Below are 13396 nucleotides of genomic sequence, written 5' to 3' on the forward strand. Positions count from 1 at the left end.
TTTGTTTACAGTCTCAACATCTTGAACACAAAAAATACTTACGTGTGGATGAAACAAGAATCCCGCTGTCGGCCTCAAGTACTTTTCCTTTAAAGCTTCAAGTGGATCGGTTAATTTTCGTTTCTCTACTCTGTGAATGTTAAAATGAGAATTTTCTTGTGATGACTCGGTCTCGCTCATGGGTACCTATCTAGTGACTTGGATTCTAATCTAAGCAAACAACAGATAGAGTTTCTAAGTCACTGAAAGCAATGCAATGCAATTCTCAGTTGTAGGCATACTGTACTGTTCGTGCTAATGTAGCTGTGAACATCCTTTAAAAGATTATACCATTTATATTACAAACTTGGATCCTGCTGATAATTTCTCAAGATACTTCCATTAATGGCATGGAACTTCCCTGACTCTTTCTTCTTTCTGTAACCCACTGAGCTTCCCAAAATACTGTTCTTAGAGGATAGAGAACCTATCCAGAAATAGCATGAAGAAGAAATGGGATGTCTGCTGTGGGGGCGGGGAACTGGTGAAAGCCATCCCTTCTTCCATTAACTGAAAATATCATCTGGATCAGGGCTTTTTTTGTAGAAAAAGCCCAGCAGGAACTCATAAGCATAATAGGCCACACCCAACAGCAGAAACTCATTAGCATATTATACCACACCCCCATGCCTTTCTTTGGCTTGCCCGGGTACCCCACGGCTGTGAGGAGCTCAGGCAAGCCGGCCCTTGGAGGGGAGGGGAGGCAGTTAAAACCGTTCCTGTGCGTTCCTGTCCAAAAATAGCCCTGATCTGGATCCAATCCATTCCCATTTTAAGTATCGATTATTACATATGAGAGAAACCGGTGAGTAACTATACCCATCACAATTGTCAGAAACATAGCTATATTATCAAAAACAGAGTGCTGAGCTATACATTTGACTATGTAAGAAAACCAGTCCATGAAATCAAAGGAAGGATTTGGCGGAAATGGTCTCCATGGAACCTTTTTAATTAGCATTCTCCATTATTCACTTTCAAAGTAAAATAAGTTTTCTACGTGAACCCTTATTATTCTAAGTGATTTATTTATTTATTTTGTACCGGTTTTCATTATTTCAAATCCAAAGAAAATTTACTTCTGGATTCAAGTTATTTCCCCCCCCCCCCCCCAAATCTTAGGACAGTTGGCGATAAGACTCTTTGGATTTACATCATATCCATATCTGGCTGTTTAGATAAAAGACCTTTTTTGGGCTACACTGATTATTAAGCAGCAAATTCCGTAATAGTGAAAGGTTTATATACCAGATTACCCAATGAAACTATGTAGTGAAAGAAAAATGCATTTTCACTTGAATTTTATTTGTAATTCAGATCTGAATCCCTGAATGGATTCTGATCCACTGATCTGAAATTACAGATTCACATCTTTCAAAAGCTTTGCCAGCTTCAGATAGCTGAGACATCTCTTTATAAATTAAAATTGGGGATGCTTTTCACTATTATCCTCAAAAAGCCTAACATCCTCAAAAAGCGTGAGTTACTGTTTTGGAGGAAATAGTAACGATAATTGCAAAAATGCAACAGGCAGTAATTTTGCTGTGTATCTGTATCGGGAACCACTGACTTCTCCGATCCCACTCAGTGCAGAAGCCCACCAGAATTGCCCATGTTCAGCAGAGGTTCATTGAGAGTAGGTTAAGCCACAGCAATTAATCATGAAGAGATGCACTCAGCAACCTCTTTTGTGGAACAGCTGCAGATGTAGGGTTGCCAGGCACTGCTTGACAACCAGCAGAAGGGGTGTGGTCAAAGCCATGGGGGGGGGGGGCTGCAGCATTGCATGTGGTGCTACGTTACTTCCGGTTTAAAAAAAAAGCGACACAGGATAACTCTAGGAATTGCCAAATACTCTGTGGTAAGACCATAGAGTTTCTGGTGATTCATGGAGCTACCCATTGTCACTTCTGGGAAGAACACAACATTGCAAGATTTTTTTAAAAAATCCCCTACCACCACTCTGAGCAATGACAGGCAACAGGACAGTGGCTTGGCAGCCCTATGCGTTCGGTTCATGGGAGCCTTTAATTACTTAATTTTTTTCTTGTGGCATTCTAGCAGTTTTTCCTCTCATGGCACACTTGCATGAGTTGGCATGTACTTTGGGAACTGCTAGCTTACAATGCACCTGTGTTGTAGTTTCATTTCACTTTGTTTTTATTTGTCTTTCCCTTGTTCCACTAGTCCTGTGATATGTTTTGTGCATTTGCAACATATACACATATGTAAATAAGTCAGGCAGTGACTGACATATGCAGAATGTTAGGGCACCACCTCATGAGTAAATACAAATGCGGAAGTGCACCATTCCTACTCGATACAATAGGTTGGCATATTCTTCATGGCTATATCCCCTTCTGGGCATATATCCCTAATATCCCAAATCAGAGGCAGAAACTCTAAAATTGTCCTGCTGTGTCAATTAGACTGTAACTAGCTCTTTCTTTCGTGCCATCAGATGTATCCAGAGAGAATAGGTGATGCAGATAGATCCTAAAGGACAGTTTGGTAGAGAAAATATTCCAAATGAAGGTACCAATCAAGGTCTGCTAATTAAGCAGTTTCCACAGCAAATAATTTTTTAAAAATATAGGGGAACATACAGGAAACACACTGTAAAAAGTATTCCATATTTCTCTTTGGACTTATTAATCCATTACATTTGTTGCATTCAGACAACCAAACAAATCTCGGAAGTCCGCAAACTCCCTTCCTCGCACACTCTGCACCAAGACTGAAGGCATCCTAACTAGAATTAATCACAACTTATTGTGCCATCCGAATGGCTCACTTCGACAAACTGTGGTTTATTCTAAGACTGATTTCCTTAAGGTTCAGAATCCTGGTTTGTATGAAATAAATACTCCATATTTTGACAAAGTATTCAGTGAGGACTTCACAGCTGTTATTTCTAAACCAGGAAGCCTTCAACTGAGGACTTCCTGGTTCTTTCTTGTTATGAAGAACCTACAGCTTGTTCATGACTTCTGAATCTGGCTAGTATCTGTTGGATCGGTTGAAGTGTTGCACTAACAAATGTGGTGTAGTGCTTAGACTCAGACTAGGGAAATTCAGATTCTAATCCCCACTCTTTGATCTTTGGCCAGACATTACCCTGCGCACAAATATATAGTTAAGAAAACTTAAGGGCCCTTTTCGTAAGAAGGGAAAAGCAATATCTGCTGATTTCCCCCCTAACACTGTATCCCACTGAAGCCCCCTGAAATTTTGTTCTTGTTGGGGGAGGGGTCGGATAACCATCAGGAACAAAATAGTTTGGGGGCGATCTACAGTGGTATTGGAGAGTCAGCAAAAACTGCTGCCTCTCCTCTTAAGAAAATTCAAGAGCTTTTAAATCTTTCAAATGTGGTTGGACACAGGCTATTATCTCTCAGCCTAGCCTACTTCACAGAGTAGTTGTAAAGATAAAACTGGGAGGAGTAAGCATGTATGGCCCTCTGAACTTCTTGGAGGAAGGGTGATGTACAAATCTAATCAATAAAATAGGTTTTTCCATGCAAGTACCTCTGACACCAGATTAATACTCTGCACAGCAGAATGGTACGAGCCATTCCAGTTACCAAAAACAATTCAGCAAATTAGTCTATTGTAAATAAAGGCAGAATTTTACCCTTGAGTTCCACATTGTGTTGCTATGGTACAACGTGTTTTGAGTTCTTGGGTGAAACACCTTTGATTGCAGTGGAGATCGACGTTCCTAGTTTGCAAACAAAAGCCGAATTTGACTGCCAATTTTTAAATACATTCTCTCTTTTTTTTCCTCTGAAGGGAAAACTGCTTCAAAGATATATAGTTAATTTGTATTAGAATAAATGTTGTATAAATTTCCAGTACCTGAGCTGCATTAATTCAAATTTCAAGTATTGTGCAATTTTATTACAATAAATGACCGAAAATCATAGGCCACCTTTTATGGTCCAGTTGGGTTGGCTGTACATCTGAAAGGACTAATTTGACTTTCACAGTTCTTTATTCCTGTATTACCTGTAAATGGGATCCATAAAGAAAGGAGTAGGCCTTGCATGCTGTAAAGATATGTCCGACGACTTCCTCGATTCAAGGTCATCTCCCTTCTTTCCTCCAAAGATGTGGTTTTTCCGAGGCTCAGTCTGTTTTGTACCACTGGCTCGGCTCCTGCTGCCCATACTCAAATCTAGAGGCTGGTCCTGGCTGGTAACTGGTAGAGTTGCTGGTTTCGAGGTCACAGGAGTAAGTGGTTTCTCCTCCTTACGTTTAGTGGTGAGGTCAAAGGGAGACTCGGCGTTTCCCTTTGTGATCTTCTTGACTTCTCCTGGCGATTGGGGTTCCATTTTCAAAGGTAACGTTCTCAAGTCTCTATCAGGAAATGGGTACATTGACTGAGAGAATGCTGGAAAAAATGGGAGGGGAAACATGGAAGGGTAAGGTAAGGCTCCAACTTTTTTGTCTTGTAGACCCACAAGTCCTGTAGAACCAAAGTACTTTTCAGCAATAGAGGCTATGGCCTTTATAGAATCATTCACAGCCCCTGACACCGCAGTTTGCTCCTCTAAAGATGGCGAGAAGATGGAATGATTGCTGTATTCTTTCTTATTATTTACGGAAGCCAAATTCTGAAGACTGCTTACTTTGCCTTTGAACATTTTACCATTTTCTTTACATTTCTCTTTATCACTTTCAATGTCACTTTCCAGATCAGAGCCAGAGGTGGTCTCCAGGTCACTCCCACTGGGGGTACTGACATCATCAAGGTCACTACTCTCTGATTGGTCACTGATTTTTTCATGCGGCCTCTCTTCGGAGGACCTCTCTGGTTGAAGCTCCACTGGCTTATTTTCACCTAGGTTAGGTGGGTGCTTATTTAGTGCCTTCAAAATATCCTGGGTAGCTGGCAGTGACTGAGGATGTGTCATGAGGGGACTTTGACTTTTGATTGTTTGGTCAGTGCTTGGAAGTCCTTTAACAGGAGAACTAGCAGGTATCAAAGGTGGCCTGTGGTACAAGCCTGCAGGAAACAGGCCAGGGAAGCTAAAAGAAAATCCAGGAGCTGTTGGAAAGGTAAGACCAGCAGGATGCCTATTGGTACCAAAATAGTCAGCAAGGCCCGGATTTGCATGATTCATATTAACCATGGAAGATTTATCCATAGCTGGGGTTCCAGGAAGTGATATGCCTTGGCCAAAAAATCCTCCTGCCGCAAAATGGTTCTTGCCCTCACAAAATCTCCTGTGTTTATTTAAGGAAGACGTAGTGCTGAACATTTGTCCACAGTCTTTGCACTTGATTTGGGTTCTGCAATCAGCATGCATACGCTTATGACGGCAAAGGTTTGAAAACTGAGTATAGGATTTATGGCAGACCTCACCTGTGTGTAAACGACAACAACAACAACAACAAATCTCAGGATTTATGCTTTTTTTGTTCTCTTCCCCCTTCCCCCGCCACCTTTGATCCCACCCTTCTGCTTCAAACAGAGTTATCTGAAACACTTTACATGAAAATAGCTCCCTCCTAAACAGGTTTAAGCAAAAATAAGCGCCACTGGGATATAATTACTAGAACCACTGGTTAAAAGACTGAAGCCTGTTGAAAAGGCCAAATATGATTAATCTGAGTGCAGAGAGCCTGTAAAAAGCCACTCCCAGAATCCAGTTCAGCAGTGAGACAACAGAATGAGAAAATCCCCACATTTGTTACCTATAAAAGTCAACAATGCCACAGAAATGTTTTAATGTTCTCAATATTTTACAGCCTCCTGTGCTTATATGCACTGGCCAGCAAAACCCACAATACATGTGTGTATTCACATGAGATGCTAGTTATGATGTCCTTTTTTTTATTCAAGAGCCCCCAGTCTGCTCATCACGACTCTCTCTTTTTAAGCAGTACGGGGCTCATAATGGAGATGATCACTGCTGTTGACTTGGAAAGGACACAAAAAGCTCAGGTTCCCATGTGAATCTTTCACACATCTTCAGGATTCTTACATCATTTACCTTATGCCACAGTGGTGTGCAGAAACCCTGATTAAAACAAGCTGTAATTACAGAAAAAAAACCCAGAAAAAATGCAAGAAACACTTCTATGTTCATTGGTAACATGACCACATGGTTTACTTCATTCATTGCTCTTGTCTATGAATGTCTGGATAGAAAACATCTCGGCTGGGGGATCCCTGTACTGTTATCAAAGTATAACCATGATACAGTACTGAACCACTCTGAGAAATAAGGCAGGGCTGTTCTCTACCCTGACAAGTGTCATATAATGCACTCAAAACACCAGTGAGTGTCAACCTTTGGCAGGTTCCCGCTTAGCTTTGATAACGTGAGAGTTTCCTCAAAATCAGTGTTAAGCAATATTGCCCAATTACATTAAAAAGCCAGCTTCCTTCGGTTTCAGTGGCTTGACTTTTGCTTGGTTTGCGTTATATCATAGGTTCTTGCCCTTCACACATCAAAGCTGCACAACAATGCACATTGTGAATTCTGAGACCTTCTTAACAATTATTTTCATGGTTTCAGACAGACTGACATAATTTACAATGGATCTATTTTAAGCCCGCAAAGGAAACTGAATTGAATGTATCCCATCCTGCACTCTTGGTTCCCATGAACTATAATCACGTCCTCTGACTTCCACTCGCACTGCTGCCGATGCTAACCTTCCTGCTCTTATAAAGCTTACCCTTGAGAAACCTGCCTGCTTGTTGTCATGTCTTCAATGTTTGCTCCTTTAGCTGTCTGTTCCCATCACAACAACAAAGACATCCATTGTTTGAGAAGGCCCTGATTCTACCTGGCACGGTTCATGTGGGCTGCTTCCCTGGTATCTCTCAGACAACAGAAGAGCGGCATTTGCAGTACTGGATAAAAGCCAAAAAGCTGTACGATGCAGGAAGAACGCTATCACCCTATATTAGCTGATGTTCCCGTATGATATCTTTCATTCACAAGGAATGTTCTGGCTAAAGAAATTCTTATTAAAAAACCTTGCCCACATGAGAATACAACCGGGCTTGGATTCGTCTTCTAAGCATGTCGAGTTTTCCTTTTATTTGGGGCCATGTTCAAGTCAGAAGAAACATCTCTGGAATCTTGTCGAAATTAAATTGTTGGATCAGTAAATTAAATTTGGAACATTTCTTTCTTTCCATGCCTAATGCGCTGCATACTTTATGCAAATGGCCTCCTTCTATCAACAGTGTTCTGAACTTTCAGAAGCACACACGTGATTGATTTTTATGGCATCAATTCAGGCACCCAAAGCAAAGTTCTTGACTGGTTTGCAGAATGATCTGCAGGCACATGCTGCAGTTACATTGCTGAAACTAAAACAGGATTAGGCTGGGCTGGGCTGCATTGCCTACAAAATTTAAAGAGAAATGCCAGTGTTGTTGTGCAAGTAGGTGGGACCCATGTGGCTTGGGATGGGTGGGAGATATTACAAAAATCTGGCTGTTCTAATGAAGAGGATCCAAGGCTGGGAAGATCTTTCTCTGCCTAAGACTTTGGAATCACTCTGCCAATCTGAGTAGGCAATACTGGGCTAAATGGGCTGCTGTTCTGATTGGCTGTAAGACAGTGTCCTATATTCATAACCCCACCCCAGCCCTATCAGTTCCTTTGATTCTGTACTATTGCAAATGCCATGTAAGCTTTTGCTTTAAGCCGAGCATATGGAGGGGCTGACCTATTAAAGCAACAGGTATTTAATGTGCCATCCCCCCACCCCCGGTCTATATTCTAAATTCTTACCTCTGTTTCAAGTTTCCAAACCAGAGCTCTTGTTTCCTGACCTCTAACTTTGGTTAACTATTTTGACCCAGAGTGCCTTCACATTGGTCCCTGGCCTGTTTCATCGCCAACCTGCCCAGAATGTTTTAAACCTTCAGATGTTCAGTAAGAAGAAATTAGCTCAGAGCGAAAAAGTTTGCATATTTTCTGCTTATTAAACAAATCACTGTTAAGTGGTATTTTTTAATACATTCCCCCGTCTCTTCTGTTCCAGCATGTGGTTTCTATTTGGGCAAGCTGGAGGTTTTATGAAGGCAGGCAGTGTGTAATTACCTTTGTGTTGGTGAGATGGTGTTGGTGAGTTTTCTCCCAAGCTAGGGCAGCATACTGTAACGAGAGACAGTTGCCATAAACAGACCGGGAAGGTACAGCGTGGTGTGTGGCCTTTTTGCTGGGAACCAGATATCTCTGCTCGAGGTGACCCTCTACCCCCAGCCACAATCGCTCCCAAAATCCTACCCTGACATGTGATCCTTAAATTCTTTTGTTCTGTAATTACATGGCAATTATTGGTAATTGTCCTAAGATTTTTTTCCTCCCCTGTCCATCACCCCCTGAGTTTCAAAAATCACAGTTGCACTTTGGGTTTTGTCTCCACACATTAATTTTAAAAAAAAATTAAAAAGAGAAGCATTTTTCCACGTGATTTAATTTTTAAAAGAGCGAAAGAGCATCTGAATTTTCTTTTTAAAAGATGAAACTGGAGCTGCGGCATATGAATGGTCCCTATATGGCTGGGAAGCGATTGTTCACTAATTATTTTATTTTCACAAATATTTAAAAAGACTGCCCTGTGCTTCTGTGCAGAGAAACACAAATCATTAAAAGGATGCTTGTAACTGGGTCCAGTTAATTATGTTCTTCACTAGCTTTAAATAAGCCTAAGCACAAATAAATTAAAAAAGCAACCATTCCAAGGGCAGGCCCATGGGCCTCAGAGGGATTCTTTTAAGCCATTAAAAATCATGTTGATATATTATTGAGACTGGAGGCTTACACAGATTCATTCGACTGCTCCCTTGATGAATGTATAGTGTATCGTCCTGTATACTGAAGAAGTTAATTCGAAAGCTACAGGAAGCTGATCATCAGTTCTCAAGAGCCTGAACCACAAGTCCCCATGGACTGATATGAAACTGCAGGCCGGCCCCTCTCTCCATTAAATGGGCTTCCTGTTTGACCCCACACCTCCACGCTGTGTGTCTGGGTTCCACAGCCTAGTTGTGCAACATAGCTGGCTTAAAATCCTTTTAGCCAAGATTGCTTTGGAAGCTGTTTCTGTATTCAGTATAAAGACCTGCATAATAAGGAAAACCACAACATGCTGTTTAGCTTGGTATCGGAACAGGAGGGGCAAGACATGGAATTGGGGAGGATTAAAAGTGACCTGAACTCCTTTGGAGTGACATAAATGCTTTACAGAAGCAGCAGGGAGGGGACTTTTCACAACAGAGAGAAGATTTCCCTCTCAGATGCTACAAAAAACAGATATGTGGGCCAACTACATACCCTTTTTCATGATGTTTTGTGCGACGTCTGATGCTACCTTCCACTTGCATTCCAAATATTCGTTTTTATTAATATCTTGACTTGCATTCCAAATATTCATTTTTACAAAAAAAATATTATCTGGACAGAGACTAACCAGATTAATCAATACGTTGGTTTATATTAATTAAAGGTTAAAGCTTTGGGTATTTAATGATTAATAATAATGACTATGACTAAGGGATGGGGGGAAAACAAGAGAGGGGATCTGCAGATATTTATTTCATTTTTAGAGTGCTGCCGATCAGCAGAGCTGGACTTTTTAGATGCTTCTGGTCGACTAGAAACCTGTAGTCAAAGAGCTGTCTGAATGGAGTAGAGGAAATTTAGTTCAGTAGAGGAAATTTAGTTCAGTCTCCACTCCCACTAATTCCCTTTTGGGCCCTCATTATTCTGCCAACCCATCTTTTAGCCATCTTACCTCTTAGCTCTCAGTCCTTTAACCTCCCTATGTCCCACAATTTGATCTGATGTATTTAATTTGTATCCCGCCCTCTCGGCCAAGGCCGGCTCAGGGCGGCTTGCAGAACAGGGTAAAAATTCCACAATACATATAAAAACACAGCAACAGTTAATACAAATACAGTGTTAAAACCAAAACATAATAATAAAGTGCTAGCATAGTTCTTCACTTTTAACATCAGCTCCATTGGTCTGCTTCAGTTATTTTTGGGGGTTTGGCTCGGGCAATGATTAAAGGGACCAGCGGATCAGGGCTCTTCCACCATAGGGTGTCAATTGTTGTTGGTGATGGTAGTGGTGATCGTGGTGGTAGTGGTAGTGGTGGCGGCCCCAAAGGCCTGGTGGAAGAGCTTTCTTTCTCATCCCTGACTTGCCCTTGTGTGACATTCTACTCCTAAACTGACAATGTTCATCTGCCTCACCGAAGCTGGACTGCAAACTGTTTAATTCCTGAAATGACTGAACATTCCATGCCATGTCACTCTGCCAATCAGTGTTTACAGCTATCTTTACATCAAGTTAATTGGAGTGTAAAGTATTTCTCTCAATGTAAGACATAAAATATATTTACAGCATTGAAAGAAACATATAAACAAACAAACAATAAGCACATGTCCTTTAGATTAGGGGTCTCCGACATTTTTGAGCCTGTGAGCACTTTGGGAATTCTGACACAGGGTGGTGGGCACAACTGCAAAATGGCTGCTATGGGAGGTGGAGCAAACCATAAAACACAGAGAGAGAGAGAGAGAGAGAGAGAGAGACAGAGAGAGAGAGAGAGAGAGAGAGAGAGACAGAGACAGAGACAGAGACAGAGAGACAGAGGATGTTCGTATGCAGGGGACAAGAGTACAAATAAAATAAACACTATAGTGTCAGCTTGTGTTGAAACAATGTTATTGTAATCTGCACAGCCAATCAGATCCCCAATACTAGTTAGAAGCCCTGCTGGGCAGTAGCCCCACCTGACCACGTCCACTTTCTAAAAACACTTGGTGGGGGCCAGAAAGGGTGTCTGTTGGTGCCATGGCACCCGCAGATTCCACATTGGGAACCCCGGCTTCAGATGCTGCAAAGAATTTCCTAAAATAATATACATCTTAAAAATCAAACTAAGGATCAGCTGAGAGAATAAGAATTGAAAATCAGGAATTCCTTCATGAGAATTATGGGCCACCCCACTCACATGGAAAAGTTTAGAATGACCAGAAGGAACAGATGACCTTAAGACAAGGGTAAAATTTAGAATTTGTCACATCATAATGGTGCAGGGGTAAGGAAACATTGCATTTTCCCACATTGTGTGAACTTCCGACAGCTAAAATCCCCCCACACACACACACACCAGATGTGGGCTCCTTCTTTTGACTTCTTCCTTCAGTTATTTAAAAGTTCAACAACAGAGTGCATTCTGTTGTTGGTATGATACATTCCCACAGTGGGAATCTCTCAATGGGAAGCATAGGTGCTCCTGTTAAGCGATGAGGCAACAGCTGCCGTTTTGTGACCAGCAAAGAAATGTAATGAAGAGGGACAAAATAAACACAATAATCACAAAAGGAAGCTCATTTGTATCACAAGGTGGAGATTTGACTAGTCCTCTCAGTCTCCTCTGTAACTTATTTTACCTAATACTTTAACTAGCCTGAGGACAAGATTCGGATCAAGAGGACAGCAGAGCCTCAGCAGCTCCCCTCAACTTTTCATAAGTATGTTTCCATTGAGTAAAGTATTGCGTTGTTTTTACTTCCACACAGAGGTTGCTCTAAGGCTGCTACTGTTAGCTCCTCGGTTTAAGATGTTGATGGATGTTTTATACCGTAGTTGTCATGTTATATACACACAATTAAAATGCTGTATGTAGTATTTTAAATATAACAGTATGGAATTTTCAGCTGAAGTGGAGATAAACTTTGACAGGAAGTGTAGGATATAAATGCTGTATATAATTCATTTCTAGACATCTAATTAGGATGGAAGATGATACATGATAAGGACTTTTATGACCTTAATTCTGAAGGAGGACAGCTAATGAAACACTCTATTATGATTAGGTCAAGAAGGAGTTTAGGTTGTGTTCATGTATAAAGAGACCCTCTTTCCTTTGGAAGATTTCTGAGCCCTGTTTTGAAATTAGCAATGACCTGGAAAGAGTCCAGGTTTTTCAGTGGTTTGCTAAAGGGAAGCTCATTTTTGGTGGAATCTTCTTACATTTTATTAGTCACATCCACCAGTAGCTCTTCTTTTCTTCCTGGGGCTACATTAAGAGAAAATAAATAAACTTACAAAAGGTTCAAAGCATAATTAGACTTGGGCTGGGGGAAACTTGCCAGAGCACACAATATAAAATGAGGTTATGAAAGTATTTCCAGAACTGCCCATGGAGCCTCAGATACCCAGAGGCTTCTGACATGAAACATGCAGGGAGAAATACCAGAGAGCTCTCCTCTAAAAGCTGGTCTGCACTGGAACCAAAAACAACATTCCTGTGGTGAAGTCTCAACTCTGTGCCACAATGTTTAAAGTTCTTACTGAGCAGAAGGCAGTTGACGCGTGATGAAAACCACCATGGTGTAGAAGAAGAAGAGATTGGATTTATACCCCACCCTTCACTACCAAAGGAGTCTCAGAGCGGCTTACAATCCCTCTCCTTTCCCCTCTGCACAACAGACACCCTGTGAGGTAGGTGGGGCTGAGAGGGCTATTTCGAGAACTGCCCTTGAGAGAACAGCTCTGAGAGAACTGTGACGGACCAAAAGTCACACCAGCAACTGCATGTGGAGGAGTGGGGAATCAAACCAGATTCTCCCACATCAGAGTCCATGCTGTTAACCACTACACCAAACTGGCTAGGGAGCAGGGCAAGGAGCTGGGACACCCTAGTTTTCATCTCCATACTTCTGTGAAGCTCACTAAGTGACCTAGGGCCAGGCACACTTTCTCGGTCTAAGTATCTCACAGGGTTATTGTGAGGGTAAAATGGGCAAGAGAGAACCACGTATGCTACCCTGTGCTCTGTGGTCACAGCTCTTTGGGCAGATACAGTGAGGCAAAAAACTGAAATGTGTGACAAGAGGGTTGGTCTTATGTACTTATGTATTGATATACTTATGCACACACTTATGCACGCGCATGCAGTGGCTCAGATCACATTGAGAGCCAGCGTGATGTAATGGTTAAAATGTTGGACCAGGATATGGGAAGTCCAGGTTTGAATCCCCACTTGGGCCACAGAGGCTTGCTGGATGCAGGGGCCAGTCACACACTCTTAGCCTAACCTACCTCACAGGGTTGTTGTGAGGATAAAATGGAGGAGAGGGAAATAATGCAAGCCGCTTTGGGTCCCCATTGGGGAGAAAGGCAGCTCACACACTGTCTCCTCCCTTGTGTGCTCCGATTCCCTGATGATGAAGAAGAAGGAGATTGGATTTATACCCCGCCCTTCACTTGGAGCCTCATAGTGTCTTACAAACTCCTTTCCCTTCCCCTCCCCACAACAGACACCCTGTGAGGTAGGTGGGGCTGAGAGAGCTCTTTCAAGAACCGCT

At 41.9% G+C, this 13396-nt stretch overlaps 1 protein-coding gene across 4 annotated transcripts in view; it reads right to left on the reverse strand.

Moving 5' to 3' along the window:
- MECOM (MDS1 and EVI1 complex locus) overlaps positions 1–13396 on the reverse strand; it is a 59953-nt gene that overhangs the window by 38482 nt on the left and 8075 nt on the right. For all 4 annotated transcript variants that reach the window (XM_015429458.1, XM_015429456.1, XM_015429457.1 and 1 more), the window contains exons 5-6: positions 4048–5407; positions 43–130 (exon numbers count right to left, since the gene is read on the reverse strand). In XM_015429458.1, the coding sequence (XP_015284944.1) occupies positions 43–130; positions 4048–5407 (1448 nt within the window). The remainder of the gene's footprint in view (positions 1–42; positions 131–4047; positions 5408–13396) is intronic.

The sequence above is a fragment of the Gekko japonicus genome, unplaced genomic scaffold (assembly GCF_001447785.1).
Source record: "Gekko japonicus isolate JY-2015 unplaced genomic scaffold, Gekko_japonicus_V1.1 scaffold193, whole genome shotgun sequence".
NCBI lineage: Eukaryota > Metazoa > Chordata > Lepidosauria > Squamata > Gekkonidae > Gekko > Gekko japonicus.